Source organism: Solea solea, chromosome 5 (genome assembly GCF_958295425.1).
Source record: "Solea solea chromosome 5, fSolSol10.1, whole genome shotgun sequence".
Taxonomy (NCBI): Eukaryota; Metazoa; Chordata; class Actinopteri; order Pleuronectiformes; family Soleidae; genus Solea; species Solea solea.
The window spans coordinates 1,097,550-1,121,917 of record NC_081138.1 but is presented as its reverse complement, the minus strand read 5'-3'; the positions used below and the strand labels follow the sequence as shown (position 1 = coordinate 1,121,917).

Below are 24,368 nucleotides of genomic sequence, written 5' to 3'. Positions count from 1 at the left end.
GGAAATGAACGTGCAGTAAAAAGAGGCTAATTATTCCTGTAATTAACGGTGCTGAAAGATTTGAATTAAAGCTGAGTATACTCAATCAGGGTTTACATGATTCTGCTTTTAAAGAGCAGAAACTTCCCTGTGGTCATTTACTTAAGATATGACTTTGATTTAAAGGGTTCAGAAAACTGAGCCATGCATCAAGGAGAAACTAAACAGTCCTCTCCATCCTCCGGACGGCATGTTTAGCTGGCTGAAAAATGTAAAAGCAATGGAAACATTAGACGTTTAACCACATTACATCTAAATCAGGTGTTGACAGGCTGCTGAAAAAAAAGTCCTAACAATATTAAGCCTCCCTAAAATGCTCTTGTCCCTTTCTCCTAATGTTTAATTTTCTGGCAATATTGTAATATTGCTATGGGGTTTTCTGGGCTATTGTATTTCATTCTCTTTGGTTTCATATTTCTCACTTCTACACCTAAAATGTGCATTAAGACACCGCTTCCAGGAAAAGGAATAGGAGTTTTTTTTTCTCTTCCTTTTTGTGAGCCCCACAGCTTGGTGTAATAGAGTTATTAGGTGATTGCAAAAGACTGTGTGTCTCTGTGTGCTCTCCTTTCTCGCCTCGTTTTAAGCCATCCATGATGTCATGAATAGGTGTTGCTGGATATTGTGGGAGCCGTTCCTCCTCCTTTTCCTTTTCCTCTGTGCACAAATATTGCATCAGAAATAAGGTAGAGAGAAACCTGAGAGACAGATTCAGTTATAGATAACACCAAATCCATCATGCAAACTGCTTTTAGCCGCAGCAGATGTCTTGAATTAAAAAAAGAGAGCTCTTGCCGCAAATGACTCAAGGCTGCAAAAATCTACAAGAAGACAAGTTTTTTTTTAAAAATGACAGCACCTGACCAAAACTTCAAAGCTAGTCTCAGGAGGTAGAAAAAAAAAATCTGGGAGTTTTATAGTTTCCCATAAAAACCACAGGGTTTATATAGGAGTGAACTTGAAACTACCTGCCCCAGAATCTGCCATAATTCACTATAAACCTGACTATCCAGGAAAATGGCCTTAACAGGGCCAGCGCTGACCTGCCCCAGTCAAACACTTACACCTGTAAACCAGCACTTTCACCAGCTCTGCACCGGCCATGACCCAAGGCAGTCTGACAGTGGACAGGGTAAGAGATCACCCCCGTGATCACTGAGGTGGGTTCCTGCTCATTTAAACGTAACATGATATCCATGAGAACTCGACGATCATCACATGCAAACATTTTCTCTAATGTGGATTTAATATGTTCTCATTGGAAATTATTAATGTGAGAGAATACTAAGATCATGCTGACACACACACACACACGTACTCACTCACCCACTTACTCACTCACTCAATCACGCGTATATACTTTTAATTTGAAACATAATAATGCAAAGGACAGGGCCTATGTCTGTTTCCTATGAACCTGCAATGAAGCCCCTAGTTGATAAATCACCTCCAACTGGAGTGCAGGAATTTGGCAGCCTAATGAAAAAGTCATGTTGAGCTGGGACGAGTTGGACGGCCCGACTCTGGGGTTTCTGAGCGCCCGATCAAGGCCCCAGCAAGAAGGGAGCTGCAGGGAATAATGGAGGAAGGTGGCTGGGTCCGTGGCGTGGATTCAACACCGCTGAACTGTCTGGGAATTTACCGCAGTTGTATACGACATGGTACAGGTGTGTGAAATGATGCCGTGTGCTTTTGAATGTTCAGACATAATAACATCAGACATGTTATCTTTTTAATTCGATGTTTCTGCTGAAAGTCCAGTTCTCAGCCTTGTTTCACACCATGGTGGTTTTCACAGATAAAACAAGCACTCACGATTTTCCAAGCCTCTCTCTTGGATGGAGCACCTTGTCTCTTTCTGTGGAGGCTGAAGCAGTGCTTAATGCTTTTTTCAGGTAAAGAGGGACAGTAGCGGTGTGGGCATCACCCCGTCCTCTCTGTTGCAACTCTGCAGTGCACCTCGATCTCTGAGTGGGCAATATACGCCTGTATCAGTTTCACCACCCACCCGGAGCGTTGCATACATCTGCATTTCCATCCACTTAAATGTAAAGTAAAAGTGCACCTTTAACACAAAACAGTGTGGTTGCTGAGAGAGTCCAACTCACACAAGATGGAGGTGGGTATTACTGGAAGGGAGACGGAGATCCGGTAATTCCGAAGAATAGCTCCCAATGGAGTAGTATAATACAACATGTACACGCAACACATACACATACAAAAATATAGATTAAAACACATGAACACTAACAGACACACTGCCACACACCGCTATGATAATATCCTACATTCTAACATTAAATGAATGCATTAAAACAGACGACTATATGTGAGCTAAACAGCTATGAATTCCGAGAGAGCTGCCAAATTCCCTCTGTGAGAGGGAGCCATGGAATATTGCTTTGTAACTGTCTTCTTCATTCTCCTCTGGTCATATGTGTTCTTTATGAGCCGCCTTTAGGCACGGTACAAAATGTCCATCCACACCTGATACCATGCAGTGGAAGAGAGTAAAGAGCAGAAGATTACATGCTCACAAATCACTGCCCTGTTTGTTTTACGTCAAAAGAAAAACAGACAAACTAGTTTGTGACCCAGGATTTCTGAGAATAAGTCAAACAACACCTTTGTTTTTCAAATGTAGTGATGTCATGGCGGTAATTATAACCAATGAGGTAACTGCGTTTGAGTGTGAATGGAGACAATGTGATGTGCCTGTTGGGCTGAAAAACACACTGTTGCCAAAGGGAAAAGAAAACACCTTCAGTCTCAGTGTGTCAACTGTGGAAATAGTAAACACTTGCACACACACACACACACACACACACACACACAGAATGCTCCCTGCTCCTAAAAGTTACAAATCTGGAACAAGTTACATTTCAAAATAGTTGATTTCATTGATGAAGGTTTAAAGAATGAAAATATTTTTATTTAATGACCTTCACATGAGAATGTGTCAAAGTGTGTGAGACTGGTGGAGGCTTTGGTTCCCATACGTCTGCAGTCTGGGATTCCCCCAGATTGTAAGCAGGATATTCAGCAAAGCAAGCAGAGTGAATGGTGTGAGCGAGGGCTTTCAGTTTGGCCTGTGCCTCCCTCTCTGCCAGCAGCATGAAAAACGGCTCCAACCACAGAGGCCCCACTGGGTGCCAAGTGTGGGTTGGCTGCTTTGAATTAGCCACTGCAAGCTGCAACATGCCTAGAACTTAGGTTGTGGCTTAAGGGGACTGTGTATTCCAGGCCCAAACTGTCTACCTGTTTCCTGAGCTTCACCCCCACCCTTGTGCCTTTCTTCCCCTTCTCTCTTCCTAATCCACGGCACCCCTCCACCCCCCGGTCTGTCCCGGTCTCTCAAGGTCCATGTTGTAGTAAGTCCTTTCCTCTACCGCTTTGCTATAGAAATGATCCATCGCTACCTGTGAATAAAAACAGGCTGCGTATTTGTCTCTGAGAGGAAAGAGAGAAGCAAAACGGTCCTGTGTGTTGTAAGGAAGGGTAAAGGTAAGATAGATCACTGTAGGTGTCCTTGGAGAGGATGACTTAACATAGACCTATGAAACAAAGTAGCCCAAGAGCAGTCATGGAGACACTTAAAGACAATGCAGCTGCTGGTACTCCACACCCACCACTCTTACTTACTTTAACATTAAATAAAGCAATAATTATTGAATTCCGTTTGAATGAGTAAGATGCTAGAAAGTAAACAAAGGGAACATAATTGCAGAGGGAAGGCAATCAATGCAGGCAGTCATTTGGGCCATGTTGATTGTGTAGGCTGCTGTATGTGTGCTGTGTGTGCGTGTGTGTGTGTGCACATTTGTGTAGCCACTGCAAGTCTTAGGTGAGCTAAGGAGGGAGTGTGTGCTGTGACAAGGAGCTGAGTAATACACTCTCCCATACGCACGCACAAAACAAGAGTTGGGTAATCCCTCCTTCAATAATGACCCAGGGCTTTAAACAATAGCTCTCAATCAGCTGATCAATGTGTCCACATAATTCATGTGCAGGTCACTTTCTTTGAAATGGGTGGAGGGGAGGGAGAGAGATCAATGCCCTGTGCGGTGATAACGAGGCCAGGACTACGTCCACAGGAGCCCCACACAGGGTCTTTCTCATTAAGAACATTTGGATAAGCATGGCGCTACATACATGATGTGCACTTTTAATCGTAGTCAGATAAACACCGGGCCCCGCCCCTTTCTTAATGAGCTTGGTCCAGCTTTTGTGACACACTGCAATGACTCCAAAACAGGCAGGAAATTATGTCAATCCATACCTAAGGAGGAGGAAAAAAAAAAAACAAGTAAAGCAAATTAACAGCAAGCTGTTGGCCTCCTCGTCGAGTAGCTAATTAACAGCTTAACCTCCTGGTGCCTTTATGAAAGCCACATTGGGAGGGGCATTCCAACATTGCAGTACAATAGGTCTGCCTGCAGGAGGCGAGAGCAGGATGTAGCCACAGGGATACCCAAACAACTGTTCCAGCCACTTCATGACATGTGCACTGGCAAGGTACCATCTGGGAGCAGAATGGGGGCAAATCAGGACCTGCCGTGGCCCTTCTCTCCATTAACCACAGCACTGTGTCAACATAACAAGCCTCCATTTTGGACAGTGGTGACAATAATGACTTGTACAGTGCCGGGGAAGAACCTATTTAGATTTTCATTTCAGCAAAGCAGGAAGCACAAGGCAGACTTGGATGTTCAGGAACATTTCAATAATGGCTCATTGAAGCAATGGGCATTGTAAGAAATAGATGATGTAATAATAAGCCTGTAATACTATTGTAAAAACAGATACATACCAGGCATGTCTCTTTAACGTAAGGCTACAGTGAGATTAGAGTAAAACACAAATGTGCAAAGAACACACTAGTTTTCTGTCTAAATGTTCCTTTTTTGCAGCCTGGTATTAAAGGATTCCTTTAAGATGGCTGCATCCAGATTCTACTAACATTATAATACAGACAGCCCTTTGTCATCTGGCTAAGAAATCGCGCAGACACACAAGACTTATTTACATATAATGTGACAACTGTCCTTACACTATGGACTGCTTGTTTCCCTCTGGAGCGTTTGCACATGTCCACTGTGATGACGTTCGGCTCCAGCAATCAACCAAACAAAATCCTCTTGTACAAATGTATGAGAGGCATCACACTGAACGTCTGAACAGACACAACTGTCAAAACGACGGTGTCTGCATAATAAATAAGAACACGAGATGACAGACTCCATCTGGAATCGGATGTACAGTCGGTCATCGATGTGTTAGTCGAGAAAAAGCAGAGGCAGCTCTGCACAATCACGGCTGACGCGAGGCGCCAACACCTCTCTGCTTCTCATTTGTCACTCGCCAGCCACACAATGGCAGCACGGCCTCGTGGAGCCACTCAGATTCTGGGCAGCGAAAAACTTGCGAGATGAGATGGGGGTGAAAAAGAGTTGGGAGAGGGCAGAGGAGACAGAGACATATGTGAGACGTAGACGGTGAGTGGAGGCATAGGGAGGTGGTTGGATTAAGATACTGGCAAACACCACTTGTAATGATTAATGCAGTCAGAGGGAATTAAATTCAGAGCAGGAACATTACCCAAACACAATTAGTCCTCAAGAACAAACATCACACTCTGCTGTGCATGCAGATTCATCGCCATATCATTGTAAGGGAGCAGCCATCACAAGTCAAAATGACTCCAGAGGTAAAAGGATCGTGGTTTTCAAGAGCATCAGTGTTACAATGATGTGTCCCTACAAACCTCTGTGGCTTCTGTGATCCACGAGAAGAAGCCCTTTACTGTGTCCACAGCAGTGGGGATAACCGAAAGCCATGCTCACTGCACTGCAGGTCTGCCCACGCTCTCGCCTCTAAGCCTATTGTCATTAGCTGATCTCCTGTTCCACCTTTTCGCTGACGTAACGGCAGAGAGGAGACACAGAATACAGTCTCCTCAGGCTTGTATTATCTAGCTTCCACCCCTGGCGTTCTCAGTTTGGTAGTGTAAATATTTCATTACCACATAATTGGTTGCTGCTTGAGGCTATGCAATAAGGCTGTGATAGCTGAAACTCTGTATGTTTTCTGACTCGCCTGTTTCCCTTTTTTTTTTTTTATGTAAAATGTATTAAAAAAGCTGTGTTTTGGGGTAGAGGGCGTGCGAGAACTCATAAAGGGAAAGGTTTACTTGTTCATGCGCTGCCCTCACACCAGCTCGCTTGAGACACTAGCTAATTAAGAACAGTGATGATGTGCTCAGCCAGTGTCAATATTTAACCCAGTCTAACTCAGCTATCTTTATTAGTAGCATTGCACAGAGAGAAGGAGCTACGCAGGCTTTGAGAGCTCCTCTTTTTAAAATGAAAATTAATGAGTGGGGTTGAGTGGAGTTGAATATACAGAGTAGGTCTATATGTGGAACATGGAGTGAAACTGCTGCTGAAGGTTCTTCAAGCCGGTCATACACCAAACACCCACTAGCTTCGCCCGTAATCTCGTCCATACCCGACAAGCAAAAACTCTGATGAGTGAATTTCACTTTTGGCGTAAAAACTACAAATAAAAAGTGGTATGAATAATAACATGCGTTCAGATTTTTGAACATAAAAAATAATAATTTCATATCCTCGGAACATCACTGTTCATTCTGCAGTGTGACATTACCTTTATAAATTAGACCGCTGTAACTAGCGGGGAGAAAGACACAGCTGTTGTTGCTCCCTCATAAGGACAAAACTTTGATTTTTTTTGCTTCATAAGACCAATTGTAGCCTTTGACCTATGCCCACAGGGAGATAGTGCACTTCTGTTGAAAAATGGTGCCCCCCTGTTTCCCACGAGCCAACTCCATCACTAATACACACAGGCCTTGCTAGCATTGGTTTCTTTACAGGGTCATTCTGTTGGCCCTGCTAATTAGCCAAAGAAAAAAATAAATAACTCCACTTTCCATAAAAACAGAAACAAAAGTGCTCATTGATCAGAGCAATCAATGGAGGATCAATAACCTAAACCCTCATCGTTTCCAGTGCAGCATAATTGCAGCTGAGATATAGTTGTCATCACTAAAAATCAAACACACACCAGACTAATTGGAGGCGGCCGTTTGCTCTTGGTCATGCTGGCAAAAAGCTTCACAAATGCCCAGAAAGACTTGTGATTTCCAGTTAGTGGAGCTTCCCAAAATAACTGCTCAAGCCAATAGCAAGTTTCATCACAGAGGTCAGTGTCCTGGCTGTCCATGTGGAGACATCTAATAGGGCAAAGCCAGCTACCACACAGGAGTGCTTTGTGTCCCTTCTCATGTAACTTCTGCCCATAAATTATTAGATCACATTAAGCCTGAATTTTATAGGACACCTTGTGTTGTGGAGGAATGTCCTGATTATCCAATACGTCGCTGACCTCTGTGTTAAGCAGAAAAAGAGTCCACTTCAGTAGCTGAGCACAAGAGAGCTGCTAAAGAAAAGATGTGAGTCTGATATAATAGATATTTCACAGGCTGAATTTTACTGGCTGAACCATATACACAGTTCAATTGTGCAAAAAATCTAAAAACTATACTTCAAAGTATACCACTTTCCCTCTTCCTGTTTATTGATTAGATAAAGCTCTTGTTGAGTAATTGTGCAGTAAATCAAGCATGGTGAGCACTAATCTCAACCCCGGGAGGAAAGTGTTAAAGGTAGAACCTGCTGGAAAAGTGCGTAATTACGATGCTGTGTTCAGCCAGGAGAGAGAATACACTCCTCCCTCTCACATTTCTCACTCACTGCCTGCACAACCAGAGGCGGCAGGGAGAGGGGTTGGCAGAAGAGCAACGGGAAGTGTATACAGTTTCTAACCACCTCTCACTCACTCCCTCCCTTATTCTTTCAATCCTCCCTCACAGTGCATTCCCAACCAGAGCGCCGGGGGCGCCATGCTTGTAAAGAAACCACAGACTTTTGAGTGCCTCTTGTATTTACAAACGGAGGCATGTTGGAATCAAAGGCATTACCACATGACATAACACATTAAACAGTTGGCAGATTTAGAATTTATAGATGGAACAGATAGTGAAAAGTGCCATTGTTGGATCAGTTTAGCTGGCTATACTCGGTAGGAGAGGCAAACTTACCTAAAGCACAAGTTAGGAGTCAATTCCAGCAGCTCCTTCCTTTCCCTTGCATTGCCTTCCCTTTTAACACACAGCGCAGGCTGTGCTCCAGGTGGAGACAGCTATCACTTTCCCATCAACTTCCTGTTCCTCTTGTCTCTCCACCCCCTATTTTCTCTGCTCTCTCACTCCCAGCTGCACAACTTGGTTTTCTCTCTGTGCTTTGTTTGAAGAAATACAAAGATGTATCTTTGCCTCCATGTTTTGAAATACTCAAATCCGCAGTTAAAGGATTTCTTTTCACTCCCATCCCTCCTTCTCTTCTCCTCCTCCCCAAACACTTCCCTGTGTTGCTGTTCTGCCTAATCTCACCTCAGTTTTTATTTCACCCTCATCAGCAGGGACCTAAAAATAAATGATAAATGGAATATGATATTTTAAAGTATTATCTCTTATCTGTTCTTACAGGGGAATAATGGGGTAGTTAATCCTGCAGATCCTGCTCAAATTGATTAATCAGCACATGCGGACAATCAAATAAATGATTAATATTCCCCAGTCCTGTGGTTGGGCAGTTACCCCTGAAACCATCAGTAATAATTCAGTAACCCTTCCCAGACCACAGGCTCCAGCTAGTCAGCCTCACTCAGCATCATTCCTCTGATGTTCAGCAGGACTTTGAACTTTCCACACAGAAGCTCAGACACACCGGGGGTAAAACAACCTGCACTGCACTCGCTCCAACACACACTTCCTGCTACCTGTTAAGACCCACGCCACAAATGATGCCTATACAGATATAGGTGCAATGCAAATAGGACACGGGATGCCTTATTTAACGGCTGTTAAATATAGAGTAGCTTCATATTACTTGGGTAACAGATTTGCATTCTTTATGTTTTTATTTTTTTCACTGACTGCACAGATAGACTTTACATAAACACTGCAATATAAGGCCACTTACATATATATATATATATATATATATATATATACATGTATATATATATACACACGCAGTCACAACAACAACGCCGTCCTTTCCTCAAAGAGCCACATGCGTACCTGAGATTGTGTGTTATGTGAGCATTAGGTGAAAATAATGCCACCGTGTTCCGACAGCTACAGAAGCAGATGTCTCCAGGCACTCACATGCAGACTGACAGAGAGAATCGGGCTGTTTAGCAGCAACTCTCCCAGGCCTAACCACACTGAGCACACCCTGTCCTGCTGCTGGACAAAGGAGTGGATCTCCTTTGAAAAAAGGCCCTCTTTTCTCTCCCATTACCCATGCTGTTCTCCCTCCCACAGAGGTCAGTGAACAGCCATCTTCATGGTGCTCCTCTGCATCTGCCAGCTATAACTGCTATTAATCAGGGAGAAGGGCCAAAGGCAGAAGAGAGCACCTCTTTCTCCCCCACATTTGTAGGAATGAATGAATGGTGGGGGTGGGTGAAGGGATGGAACGGTTAATACATGTGTGTGTGTATGCACATGTATAACTGGGGGTGGGGGGCAAACACGGCTTGTAGGTGTGGAATTTCTGCTCTGCTCCCAGAGGACCGACAGTATAACCATAACTGTGGATATGTGTAGTCTGTCTCCGCCACTGTATGGACAAGTCACGTTATGCAAAGTCAGTGCTCGACTGCAGAAGACAAACACTGTCTCTATCTCACCCTGATCCTCCCCCTGTGCCATACAGGAGACTTGGTCTGGTTTGGTCTGACCCTCCTGTTGCAGCTGTCTACTGTGTCAAGCCCAGCTCTACGCGGATCAGGACACAGTGACTCTTGCATTGCATTGCAATGTTTTAATATGGCTGCCTGGCATTACTAAAGCCATTTAAAATCCATCTGAGAAGCCACTGACCTCGGGGGAGTTTACACAAGCTGAGAGCAGGTTGAGGTTTAGCTATAACACATATTGATGGCCTTTAACTTGTGTTTGAGAACCTTGGAGGGTGGTGCGATAAGAACTGCACTCACAGCCGCTGCAAGAACGAGCCCTAAATGTGAGTGGCCATTCAGTACTCTTGCCAATATGCCTCGTGATATATCGCTTTTGCCTTTAATAGGTACGGGCATGGTGTGGAGGGCAGTGTCGTGAAAAAGCCCCCCTGTTTTATATAAGCGTTACAGTTCACTTTGATCTCGTCTCCTGCTCCGCTGTTTATAAATCAGCCACACAAATATTTATGAGCGGAACGAAGAAAATGGCCGGTCTGGTTTGTATCTCTGCCCCCCCCCCCCCCCCCCCCCTCCTCCTCCTCCTCCCCCCTCCCTGTGGCTGATGTGTGGATGAGGCCACCGCAGATGCAGAGTGAGCGTATAGGCCCCAGGCCACATCCATCATATCTGCTCTGTCTCTGGCTATTGTGCGGCCTAGAGAAGGCTGACCTTACCAAACCGACCAAGGCGGCACCTTTTCTATGAATACAAAATACAACAAGAGAAAGAACTCTGAGAACACAAACATCCACCAAGGCTGCTCCATTTCCCACAGTGTCAGTGCACTTCTTATCATGTAAGGTTGACAATTGTTTAAAAAAATAATGTGGATCTGGATTCAGATCAGCAGAAAAACCATTTCCTCCTTGTGCATTAACCTACATTCTCAACCACATGCATCCTTTACTTTTACTGACAGTTAAACAGAAACTCATGGCCAAAAATAACCTCTTTGATGAGATGATATACGTCTGAGTTAGTACAATATGAGCGGACACACAGCCATGTCCCTTACTAATGCGTCACTAGTTCATCAGCAGCAAAGCTCAATAAATTAACAACAGTCATGTTCAATACTTATTGCCCCTGCCTCCATTTTAGCTCACCTATCTGTTTCTGGCTGCAACACACACACAATGGGGCAGGTCTAGAGCTTCTGGATCCATATGCTTTAATTGCTCCCCCCTGTCCTGACCTCTGATCCAGATCATTCTGATATACAGCATCTCTATTAAATTGGGATGTAGGTAAATATTCGTCTAATGACCTGGTAAGTTCTAGTGACACCGTCTAAAATGGAGAGGGGGGAAAAATCAATCTTCTTTTCCCCTTTATGCCCTTCACGGACTCTATTAGTTCCCTTTTTTATCTGAGGGTTGACTCCAAAAAATGCAGGAAGGAGGTTGAACAGAACAGAGAGTCTACGCTCTTACTGACACCGGACTTCATTCACTGAGGAGAAATAACACGTATGCAGCGAAGGAAACATCTTTTGAATAGCATCTCAACTGTCCTTCAAGTAAGCACTGGGTTTACGAAGGCAAAAAAAAGGCAAGACAACCTTTATCTAAACTGAACAGACTGTTGATCCTGCAATCTAGACTCAAGATCATTTAAAAGATAACTGTGGTTGAAGTGGGAGAGAGAGACAGACAAACAAATACCACCTGTCTCTCAGTGAGAGGGTGGCATATGTAACGATATGTGCACGTGTGTGTCGATATGCGTGCACTGTACACTTAGAATCTGTGTGTCTGTGGGCAGGGTGGGTGGGGGCAAGGGGGGCGCGGAGGGGTGGGGTGGTAGTGGTGGACTGGCTTGTCGATCGATGCAGTGATTGGCAGTTAATGGCTTTTCCTGTTCTGCCTTGGTAACCCTGGCCTGATGGCTGTTGCTCCTGATCAGAGATGGCAGATGGTGTTTGATTTTCGTATATAAACCTCTGACTTTGTGGAGATGGCTTCATCATGTTTAATGATTTAAAAGTTGAATACTGGGAATACTCCATCGCTGGATCTCTCGTTTTAAAAAAAACAAGCCTAACCTCTCTTCCAGATGTAATGACAGATCTTTCTTAACTACATGCAACTCCTGTGGTTAGCATTCGGCTATAGGCCACTAAATCCTTCAGTCATATATCATTTGAATGAAATTCACAGCAGACATGTTTTCTTTTCAATTTCGTTTCATCCGCAGGTGATACGATGACGCGGGAAATGAAAACTCCAAAAAAGAATAAAGGTCAAAGATAATCCGACAAAACGCCAATCAGTGAGGACAGAATCGTCTCTGAAGACACAGCAAGATGTGTCTGAACACCAGTGAGCACAGAGGCAGTTTATTTCTGTGTGTGATGATGATAATGTTTAAGGTGCATGAGCGAGAGAGACGGGGTGGGGTGGTGGGTGGGGGGGCATTTGGGTCACAGTGGCACTCAAAACTGCAAAATGAATACAGCCTGACTCCTGAAAGATCAACAAATAATACATCTGCTGCTCTCTCGCTCTCTCACTCCTTTCAGCCTGTAAATGAATACATTGATCATTTGAATAAGAATTTGCATTCCAGATCATCTCCCAATTTCATGTTCAAACTTTAACGGCTCCCAGAATTCTCATTTAAACAGTAGCTGCGCAGACGCTCCTTATGCTTCAAATTATTTCAACATGACTATTCCAACATAACAAGCATAAATTAAGGAAATTCCTATCTATTGACAGACACAGGCCATCTGAAGGAAGGAGCCAAGTCTGAATTATTCAGCAGTCTTTAATTTTAGGGCTAGTGTTGATGGAATGTGGTGACATTATGAAAAAATGAGTGGGGCTGGCAAAGGAAGGCAGTGAATCTGGGAGCGAGCCTTTGAGTTCACCGGCTGTGGAGACTTCCTCTGCTGTCTGAGTCTGTGAGGGAAGTGTCTTCTGTAAATCAACATGAGATTGAAAGGGACTTTATAAAACACAAATGTGTGAACGTGCTGGCTAATGCTAAACAAAAGGCTGCACTTCAGCCTCTGGCTTTCACAGTCACAGTAAATCCGTGTGACCCAAAGGTTTATCCACATAAATGAAGCAAGGTGAGGTAAAGGTGAGCAAGGAACTGAGACGGTGTTTTGGGGAGGGGATTAAAGCCTTGGTAGTTAAACCTTTTTTGTTCCCTCACCACCACTCTTTCTATTCTGGGCATCGGTTTGTCATGAAGGAATGTGAAGGCCATAAAGTGTCGGTGCCCTTGAGAAACTGAAGAGCATTCTTGTCCCCAACTCTTAAAGCTGTCTCCTTCTCTTTCACTCACTATCACTTTCCTCAGCTCGCTCGTCTTCTCTCTTACTCCAGCAGTAAAGTAGAACACAGGTGTAGAAGACGGCCCCCATGGGAAAGATAACATTTGGGAACATTCCTGGGGTTAAAAAAGAACCTTTTTTCAGATATTCTTCATCTGAAGAGATATGTAATTGCCTTGGTTCCAATATTATGTCTTTATCCCCAAGTGCTTACTCCCCACACTCCAAATCACTACCTCTTACATCACTGCCTTGTAATTTCCATAAAATAATTTAAACAAGGGATTCTATTCTCTGCTAGTGTGTGTTTTTTATATTTTGATCTTTCCACTTCATCCATCTTTTGTATTCACGAATAAAAGGCATGATGAGAAAACAAGGTGCAAAATGATCTTTTCCAGAGCCCCCAGTAAAAACCACATGACACCCTGGGCTGCACTGCTTAATTACAAAAGGATGAAATCTTTTCTTCTACATCTGGAGAAAACATTGTCTGCAGAGCACTGATAGATTTACAGCTCCCAGTTCTAACCCTAGACTCCTGCACGCAGCAATTAGGTGAAACATGGATGGACAACCCGCTCCATGAAGTTCAGGAAGAGACGGCTATTCTCTCTTGGCACTTTAAAAAAAAAAAGGCCTCTGAGGCCCCACTCTTTCAAACTAAACCTTGACAGTAGTTACAGAGATTCAAAGCTAAATGACTTTTCACTCAGATTTCTGCACAACATGCCGCAGCTAATAAGAACGGCTTTTGAGGAAATCATGCTTAGAGGCATCCAAATCTATCTGACCCATCATTAACAACAAGCAGCCAATGAAATCCCAGCGAGAAATTGCTGAAGTTCTGCAATCCAACAGTAATCGATGCACCACAAAATGGAAAGACCTCAGGGGCAGATTTGTTTAAACAAAGAAAAAAAGCAAAGTAAAACAAAAACAGCACAAGCGCCGCACACTTAGGGGCAATTTAAATTGCTGTGTGACTGTAAATTAAGCACAAGTTTTAAACTCTGCTTCCGGAAACAACAGGTAGTTACTGAACGAGCTGTCAAATGCATCGTATGTTGTTCTTAAAAAACAACATTTGTATAATGGGTAGAAAACAGCTCAGTGAGGCTGGAATACTGCACTCGGCTTCTCAAACATCATTCTGGACTTGCACAAAGAAAATTACATGTCTCTGGGAATAAAACAACAGTAAGGGCCACATATCCATCATCTTCTGAAATGTATCGGTCCCATGACTCTACTCTGTAGGCCGAAGCCAAACAGAATACAGGTCCCTGTGTGCTCATCCTGGTACCGAAGACCTCCTCCCTTCTCCTCATCTGTCTCCTCACCCAAACTTGCTTTCATGTACAGCTCCGCTGAACACAGACCTCAGAGCAGTAGAGTAGTTTTGTGGCCCTGACCACTCGGGGGCCATTAATCTGGTGGCTAAGCCACTGATGTATTGATGGCACAGAGCCGGTAAGCCTGCCTGCCTCACTCTCTCCATCCCTTCAGCTTAGCAGCTACATAGATTCACAGGAGCTGCCATCTGGCCTCATCAAAGCAGCATTTACCTGCCAACTGTGACGGTTAGTCTTTCAGGTGTGGTGGCAATAGGTCGCCAAACATGTTGGCCATTTGGCCAAAAAGACTTAGGAGACGCTTCATTCAAGCCGTGATAACCACAGCATGTTTGCCTGCTCTGAAAAAACAGCAGTTAAATCCAGGTCTATGAGCAGCTCAGTCTGCTCTCAAACACATGCAGCTTTCATTCATCGACATTGAGACTTTGCTTCCAAATTAATTTCCACAAAACGGGTGGGCAATAATTAAAATTATATACATATAGATATATCTATCTATATATAGATATATAGTCTATATAACTGCACGTGTTGGAGACACCACAGACTCACTGACCAACTTATTGTGGTCAGTGAGGACCAGTAGTTAATTTTTCAAATAAACAATAATAATAATAATGCAATTATAAGTATTATTATACTTGTGTGTCTTGCAGTCACATATAACTTCCAATATTGATTTGACCCCCAAGCAACATGTGACTATGGTTGGGGAAATTTGGTTATTGTCTTATTAATCTCCCCAATTATCATAGTTCTTTCTGTGCATGTAAATGTGATGGCAGTTACGTGGCAATTCATTTTTCTACATGACCACCAAACGTGTGATAGGCTTATAGGAAAGTGTAGAGGACACTGATTTCATGGACAAGTCAAAAAGGATAGTATCTTTCTGTGCTGTTATGGTTTTGTGTTGGTGGTAATAATAATAAAAGAAGAAGAAGAAGAAGAAGAAGAAGAAGAAGAAGACAGGACCATGACTGATTAGCTGTAATATCATCTTTAAAAGACAGAGGCAGGCAGAGTCAGAGTAGAACACAGATTAGATACACAGACCCTCTGGGTGGTGGAGACAGAAGTTTCTTCACGATGCAATTACTCTCACATTAATGCCCCCGTCTCCTGCTTCAAAGTGAAAAATGTTGTTTTACCATTTGTGGAAATTAAAAAAAAAATCGGACAAATTTGAGCCCGGAAAGCTTTATATGTCCTCTTTTATACAGGAGCGAGATCCACTGATTAAATCAGAGATTCAGTGTGTCGACAATTACAGTAAACAGTGTGTTTTTAAGGTGAAGATTTCCTCCAACACGGCAAGAGGAAAGAGTGGGATGTGGCATGCAGCCGAGGTGGTTGGATAACACATACATTTAAAATAAGGTATATCCCAATCATAGACCACTAACACTGGTATTTTGTGGATATAGTGTGTTTGCTATATTTATTAATTTTGAGGAAAAGAAGGTAGGAAACATCAACATCACACACGACATGAGGGTTGAAGTGGGGCTGACACCGGGTGAACGGCTGGGTAACATCCTGGGTAACATCCTGGACAGGTCGCTAAACTATCACAGGGCCAACATGCAGACAACCATACACTCTCACATTCACACTCACAATTTAGAGTGTCCAATTAACCTAATCCCCAATGTTCCTGCATAAGAGGAAGCTAGAGTACAAGCAAACGTCACGCATCCTTGGTCAAACCAGGATCCAAACCAGTGGAAACCTTCTGCCTGCGAGGCTACAATGCAAGCCACAGTTTGACCCATTAACGTAACATAGTATGGTTCATTTTATAATGTGGTTGTTTTTCTAAAAAGGTAGGAACATAATCTGAATATATCGCTTTGCTTAAAGTACAGCAACATATTCAAATGTGGCTTTCAGCCAAAACCACCTGCTATTCACAAAGTGGAACTTATCTCTGCCTCTCGTCAAAACATTGACACGAGCTTGCCTCCGATTTCTTTCCCTTCCCAAATAACAATCTGCATTTTCTGGTGATCACCTGCTGTGCTTGTCAAAAACAAAACAAAACAAAACATCAACACCATGACCAGGAATCTCAACCCCCCAGCTAATGCATCTCATTATCTTCTGCCCTGTGTTACAGACTACAGACAGTGCATATCTATGTCCACCACAGAAACAGGATGGAGAACCTATAGTCTGTAATGCAGTGGGTCCTTTTAACTCTGGTAATAGTGGTAAACAAAGACCAGCCTCTCTGTCTGTTTCCTATCTTTCTCTGTCATTTTTAAAGTTCCAGAAAAACCCATGACGGAGCTGTTACTCCTACTATCAGCAGCAGCAGCAGCAGCAGCAGCTGTGCCAAGAGTCAAAGCCCGACCTTTTCCCTGACCTTCTCAAGGGGTGTGAGCTATGAGAGTTGTGAAATTCTTACACACTGCCAGACACTAGGCACCACTAGCCCCTCCCTTATTGGTCTGACAGGCCTTCTCTCCAATCCGTCCTTGTTATTTTGTTGTATGCCACGCCTCCATTGTTACAAACAACAAGCAAAGTAAGGTTTGAGTGCAGGCAACTACTGATACAGGGAGCAATGGAGGTCAGTCAGGATTGTGACTGCAGTGACTAAGGAGGTGTGATATGGGCCTAGAATTTAAACACTGTTACACGTCTATCACGTGTATTGTACACAGGAGCTTCTCTTTGAGCAACTCAAATAGTACATTTCATCAGGCACATGCTGTCATTTTGTGGCACTTCAGAATTCAAGACTGCTTTGTGTGTATGTGTGAGTGCGTGCGTGCATGCACATGCTTGTGCATGTGAAAGGGGAGAATGGGCTGTCTCCCAGGATGTGCAGCAAGCGCTTTATTAGAGCGGTAGTACCAGTAAATCAGAGCTCAGCTCTTCCTGGAACTGCTGCAACCTTTCCCACTGAGCACTATTACTGAACAATCATAGGCTAGCCATGATAATTAGCAGAGTATCTATCGTTCCAACCCTCCTGGTCCCCCCCCCCCCCCCCCACACACACACACACACACACCCCATCCCCTTTTCCCTCCCGTGTGTGTCTCCATCCATCTATTCCTCCTGTACTTTGAAATGTCTGGTGGGTGAGTGGGCATGGCCGGGAGTCCACACTATGTCATTAAGAGAGAGGACATTTCACATTATCTGCTGTGATTTTTGTCTTTGCATTGGACAGAGAGACAATTTGGACTTCGGCAAGCCAAATTGTATTAATATCAAAAAAATAATCAAATATCAAAAAAGACCTGGACAATCTAGAAGTGTTCAAGCAATTGAGAGAGGGAATAGATTTGTCTAACCCTGCCTGAGGGATGAAGAGCAACATGATTCCGAAGTCTAACTTAGAGAAAAAAAATGCTTTATTTGATTGCAAATCTACAACATAATATGCAGGAGAATTGAAGTCAATCCTGGTCGTTTAAGATCATTAATGGGAAGAGGTCATCACGCTCTGCATTCTGGAGTTTGAAAAGCAAGTGCTTCTGCTGAGTAGGATCATTAGTGAAACACCTTAATGCCTTTTCATGTAACCACTAATCCCCTCATTTACATTACAGCCTTGTTTTCCCTCTGTTATGTTTCCTTGTGATTATTTGCTTTCTGCACAGTGTAGACATTTTCTTTTCCTCAGCGTTCACCAGTTCTTTTGTATTGCACTGAAGGGCAAAATAAGAGCAGTAACTACATCCAAGATACAGATGTATTGTGTTTGCTAATGGCCTCCACTTAACACAAAGTTAGTGCACTCAAAAGTACCGTGCATACGACCCAAACTGCTGTTCTCATAGGAAATGAGCAGTGTATGTGACTGACTGCGTAAGGCAGTGAGAGCGATGGATGAAGTAGAAGTTTGTACAGCTATGTGTGTGCTCAATAGAGCGGGACCAGGACAGAGGGGGGGTGACAGGACTTTCTTGGATACAGATTCCCCATCTGATAGTGGCGGCACTTTCTCCCTTTCTTTCCATGGCCAAGCGGCATCTGGAGTGGATTTTGTGCTAGCAGACACCGAGGAACATGATTACATTCAGCTAACTGCGTTCTAAACTGATTATGCATGTGCCAAGCTAATGGACTACATTTGCAAGAGGAAAAATAACATCCAATCAATCTCAATTACCGCCAATTGCACCAGCCCCCGAGACAAGGAAGGTAGCCAGCTAAGTCCCTCATGCTCCTCCCCTTTCCTCCAACCCTTGACTGGAAACTGAGGCCTGTGGCCGGGCCTGGTTAGGCCCCACCCATTCTGTCTGGCCAGAGAAGCCAAGGCCTGAAAGTTGGATTAGTGCCACTCCTCTCACCTCCACACGAGCACATAGCCAAGCCCTGAGGCTCACTGTTCGTGGTGTAAGTGCTATCATATTCACATGTGGATGGCTGTAAAGTGAGAGCTAAAGCTGCCTTTGCTCAAGATGAAGAGAGTCTACATATGTATTAAAAATAATTCAAAAAAGAAAGGAAGGAAACAAAACACACAAACTAAAGCTTAGGTCATCTGCACTGCAACAAAACCCATCTGTTTGTGTTTAGGAGTGACCACTCTTGGAAAGGATGGGCAACCATCCTGCTATCGTCAGAGCAGCAAAGAGCTCACAGGAAAAAAAGGGTGAGAGTTAGAGAGTGCAACAGTGAGCTGGCAGAGCAGAATGATTAGAAGGGGTAACTCTCGACAGAGCACAGGGACGGACACAGCATCACCGCCCCCCCCCCCCCCCCCCCCCCCCGCTGTGTGGTGGCCCATGCGGTCAGGATGGCTTGCTGGATCTTTCTGTGGTCTTTTGGAACATTCCAATACATGGGTTGGTGGGGGTGATATTTTTAGAAAGCCCTAATATGGGCCGCATACCACAGACTCTCAAATTATCCCATCCAGCTTAGCCCTCAGTTTAAACCTTCCTTTTTAATTCCAGTAATTACAGGCTCCAATTTATATGGAGCTGTGCACACAAAGGGCCTGTTTAATGCAAACCAGTTTGATTTTGGTGAAGTGTCCCCAGCATCTCCCACATCTTACAGCCTGTTTATGCTGACTTGATGATTTATTTTCTCCCCCAAAAGGTTAAAAATGGTGCTATTTGCATCAGATTTCTTCTGGGAGGAATAAATGAATGGTGATTTTCCCTTTTTTCGTCCTTGCCTAATATACGAAGTTGGGTTTACAGGCTTGTGGGCCAGTGTGGGTTTTCTGTCTGTCAGTATCTTTACCAGGACACTAAATCCAGCACAGTACAGATACAGTGACATCGTCAAGCGGGGAGCAAGTGCTGCCAAGAGAACTTACAACCATCTACTTGTTGTCCGCTAATCACATTTGTGAGTCTTAAAGCACTGTAATAATTCTTGTCAACTCTTAAACGTCTCTGTTTTTGAGTCGTCTTCGAGATGAGGACAGCTCATGGGGAATGCAGTGTTCTTGGGTTGAGAGTGCAGGTCATTTCTGGACAAATGCACACAATCATATGGTTTTAAGTAAACATGGAGCCATCTCAGTCATAAATAATGATCATGGATGTGTTGTGCATATTTAAGCCCGCTGTCTGAGCAGCAGTGTGACACATGCCTACTCTTTCATAAAAACTCGAGGGACAAAAGTGGCCATTTGGTCTCACAGTGAAGTGGAAAGTGTAAATATAAAATTAAACAAACTAAGCTACTGTATTGCTCCCTTCAAATGTGTGAAGAAGAGAGAGTGTGTCCGTGCCTGTCTATTTCGGTCTAATGTCACACTGTCATTGGAATCTGGGCCAGTAAGTTCAACAGCAAAGGCCACGAGAGAATGACCATCGACTGGAAAAACAATATGATATCTTACTTCACAAGTTATGTTGCACATTTCAAGTTGTATCCAAAAATGAATGTTCTGCCATCCCCTCTGTCGTCCTGGTGCAAACCAAACTACATTATCTATCATCAACGACCATGCCAGCTGGACCCGCTGGACCCGCTGGACCCGCTGGACCCGCTGGACCCGCTGGACCCGCTGGACCAGAAGCTGTGAATCCCACCTTCTCCTTAAACAAAGCACTGAATATTGATTTCTCTCCGTTACAATTATTTCAGGACAGCACTGTGGAGGGGAAACATGTCTGAGGAACCATTCATAATGATGGATGATTTTAAATACACAGTATTTTTGAGAGGGGCCACTTCACTTTTTAGTGTAATTAAAAACAACTACTTGAAGCAGCACCTTTTCATAACCCCTGTCACCCTGAAATATAGTAACACTGCAACACATTAGTGTCAAATACTTTTCACTGTTTACATTTTGAAAGGAGTGGACATCTGTGTGTGTGTGTGTGTAGTGTAGGCTTACGAGGGGTGTGTTGTTAGTATGTTGTGTTGTGTATGTACATGTTTATTTGCAACTATGCCAGTCTGGGTTAAGTGCAGAGTGGCCAAAGCCACAGACACACAGGATAGGTACCTAAATGGAATCAGGCCTGTTAGATTTATGGCCATTTGTTCTGAGAGTGTTCATCCATTGGCTATTATGGAATGATTAGAGGAGAAGGTGAAGCTCCAAGTCCAGCAAAAATCAATACAGCTGTCGAGAACGATTCAGCCTTTCCCGCTCCGAGGAGTATTAGCACCAAACCTCTGTCTCCTCACACTTCTTCATTCGTCTCAAAGTGATTCAGGCCCTAAGCTTCCGAACCAGCTCCACCTGCCATGTTCTTCTCATAGCAGCACTGTTTCTGCTCTATGACTATTGGGAAGGCAATAGTTACATAAGAAAGCTATCATTCAATTATTTGGGAGACAGTAATGGTATGGGCAGCGCTAGAGCTTTAACTGGAGTATACGACACAAACTGCATCAAACTTCAACGGGATCATACGTCTCCAGGTTTGCACGAGTACAATCATACACCAGCACCAACATATTGCAGCTTAGCTATGATGTGCCTAATCTTACTAATACATTTGACATCTCCTCAGATCCTGCATACATGCTCTTTTCCTTACCATCACCACTCATGTGTACATTCATTCATAATGTGAAAATGAAGATGCACTGTCATAACAAGGTTGAGTGGTGGGTGCAGTAAAGAAGCACTAACCTTGTAGACTTTGAGGCTTGCCTCATGACGAGAATTTACAGTGTGCATCCTCAGCTTCTCCAGGCTGTTGGTGTAGTAGTCACAGGCGTTGCATTTCAGGTGTACGGGATTTCCAATGGCCACACACTTCAGGCGCCATTCGTTGCCTTTGCCTCCTTCTTTAATGTGGGCTACGAGCTGATACTTTTGCACATGCTTGTCTGTCTTACAGTGCAGCTGGAAATTGGCCTTAAGCTGAGTGGTGTAATGGCACAACTTGCACTGGTGAGAGTCGCCCACCACAGCACGCCACTCTTCCTCAGGTAGGCTACGTTCAGCTCCCATATGCATGCCGAGCACATCCAGGTTGTCAGTTGTAAAACGGTTGCACACGGCGCACTGGAAGAGCTTGAGGGAGGGATCGCTTGTTTGTGATAGACTTTCTCCGAGGGTCATTAGTTCTTCGGACACCAACTGTCCACCTCCCAGCCGCACATCCATGGGAAGCTCGCCACCTACTAGAACATGCAGGGAAAACAAGGAGAGGGAAAGGGCAAGTGGAAAGAGTAAAGAAAGGTATTTAGATGGTTGCACACATACGTTTATCATCATGTCAAAGATATTAGTTACAGTCTACACATCTTCAAAGAGCACTTAAACCTGTAGTAATTAACTTCAGTGATTTACATTATTATTTCATCATGCATAGTTAGTTAGCACAGATTGTTCTTCTTAGGAATTAAATCATTGTTGTGCCACTCATAATATCCTGAGTAAACTGAAGCTGCTACCATACTCTGACTGTTTGTATGATATTGCATCAAGAATGGTTGAGCATGATTTGATTTGAGCGTGGAATGAAGAAAGCCTGGGAGTTTTCCATAGTGACCAAATCCTCACTTGCCAGAGAATAAACATAGATATTGTCAGTTTGGACTGGTGCATGTTCATGGCCTGTCTGCAAATCAACTCCACAAGTTATTGTATCATTACTGAACAACTAAGAAGTTCCCAAACACACATTACTGTGTCCATCACCCTTGTTTGGTGACTGATAATACGAAAACATCCACTTCTCTGCTTTAGTTCTTTTGCATCTTTCTCTCCAGATTGCCTCTAAATCAATATGGACGTCTAACAGATGGAAGGTGGGAAAATAGGTGGAAACACAGCAAACATATATTCTATGTCACCATCCACAGAGAGTAGGCTAAGCACAATGGGTACGGTGACTTTAAAAATGAATGCTAAAAAAATGAGGTAAGCGCGGCAAGTGCTTTTTTTGCTTTCGCTTGCTGATCTTTAATCTTTCACTGCCCAGACTGAGCATGCAGGCGTGACCCTTCCTGGCTTTACACTAAATTAATTCCAGCAGCCTCTTTTTATTTATTGCTGCAGTATGCAGCCTGCTCTGGACTTTTCTCCATTACCTGAGTTTTTATAGCCAGGAGAGGGAGACCTTTGAGAAGCCCTCTGAAATTAGTCACAGACCCAGCTCTCAAGACATAGCACCTTACTCTCGCTCTCTTTCAAACACACAGATGTACACACATGCCCAACTGCAATCCCGGTCCTGTCCTTTCCTGCACCTTACATCTCTCATTTCTGCCCGACTCTCATGCTCGATTACGATGCAGATTCCATGATTTACCACAGACCTGGATCTCGTTCCTCACTAAATTCTAGCTATAGGCCATTAGAGCAAGACAATGATTTGTAGTGCCTGTATTTCCACACAGGTTCTTGTTGCATATTGAAACCACAACATTGTGAAGGTATATACAGTAAGTCAACTCATGTCCATATGCATACAAAACAGTGTGCCAGGCAAAAATGTGACACACAAATAGATACCCTTTCAAACTAGAGTTCCTTTAAGTGCAACAGAGGATGACACCACTGTAGTTTATGGGTCCAGACTGTGTAATCATTGCCTCCCTTGTAACATGCTTATTACAACCTACCTCAGAGGAAAATGAACCAGATGGCAGAAGACGTAAGAAAGAATTAGTCATATCAGTCAATTATTTTTAGGTTTTTTTGAACTGGTGACAGTTTAAGACACGTAGTACAAACTGTATGGTAGTAACTGGCAACACAAACACTGCTATGCTGCTGAATTACCCGTGTTGAGCACTCTTTGACCAAGATAAAATTTATAGCTGCAATTAAAATATGAAAAACTCCAGTAGTGACATTCAGCAGCAATTGGGGGCACTACACTCAACTCAACATCATGGATGCAGCGTGGACATCAGGGAGGTGGGACGGAAGCAGGACAGACAGCACACCAAAAACCAGAATATGTAGAGCAGTTACCAAGTTACAGTGGTCACACTTTTATAACCCATCTTTCACTTCAGTTCCTCTTTCAAACTCAGTGGCAACTGAACAATTTTAGATCCCTGCGTGAACAGTATGCGTCATAACCCCATACTGGAAAGGTGCAGACTAAGCAAACAGGCTGCCAAAGTAGTAGAAGAAGACACTAACGCATTTCATTGTATGTTTACATTACCGCCTATCGTGGTAAGAGCCGATAAAACACTTGTCCATTTTACCCAAGGCTGGTAATGAGGTTGATGGTAATGAGCTTTGACCAGTGGAAAATGGGCTAAATGGATATTTTTTTTCTTTTACTTCTCTCTCTTTCATTCTAAACCTGAAGGGATGAGAAAGAAAGGGAGCTGAACAGAAATGTGTGAATATCCCTGCTGTTAAATCATCACAAGGTAAATGATGTTACTGTTTCATGTAAACTGATAAATTAGGATTTGGCATCAAGAAGAAGTGAAACTGATCTCAC

At 43.6% G+C, this 24,368-nt stretch overlaps 1 protein-coding gene across 6 annotated transcripts in view; it reads right to left on the bottom strand.

The window, feature by feature from the left end:
* zfhx3b (zinc finger homeobox 3b) overlaps positions 1-24,368 on the bottom strand; it is a 212,955-nt gene that overhangs the window by 57,036 nt on the left and 131,551 nt on the right. For 5 of the 6 annotated variants that reach the window (XM_058629592.1, XM_058629594.1, XM_058629595.1 and 2 more), the window contains one exon: positions 21,584-22,080. In XM_058629592.1, the coding sequence (XP_058485575.1) occupies positions 21,584-22,080 (497 nt within the window). The remainder of the gene's footprint in view (positions 1-21,583; positions 22,081-24,368) is intronic. The other variant, XM_058629596.1, reaches the window with a different exon arrangement.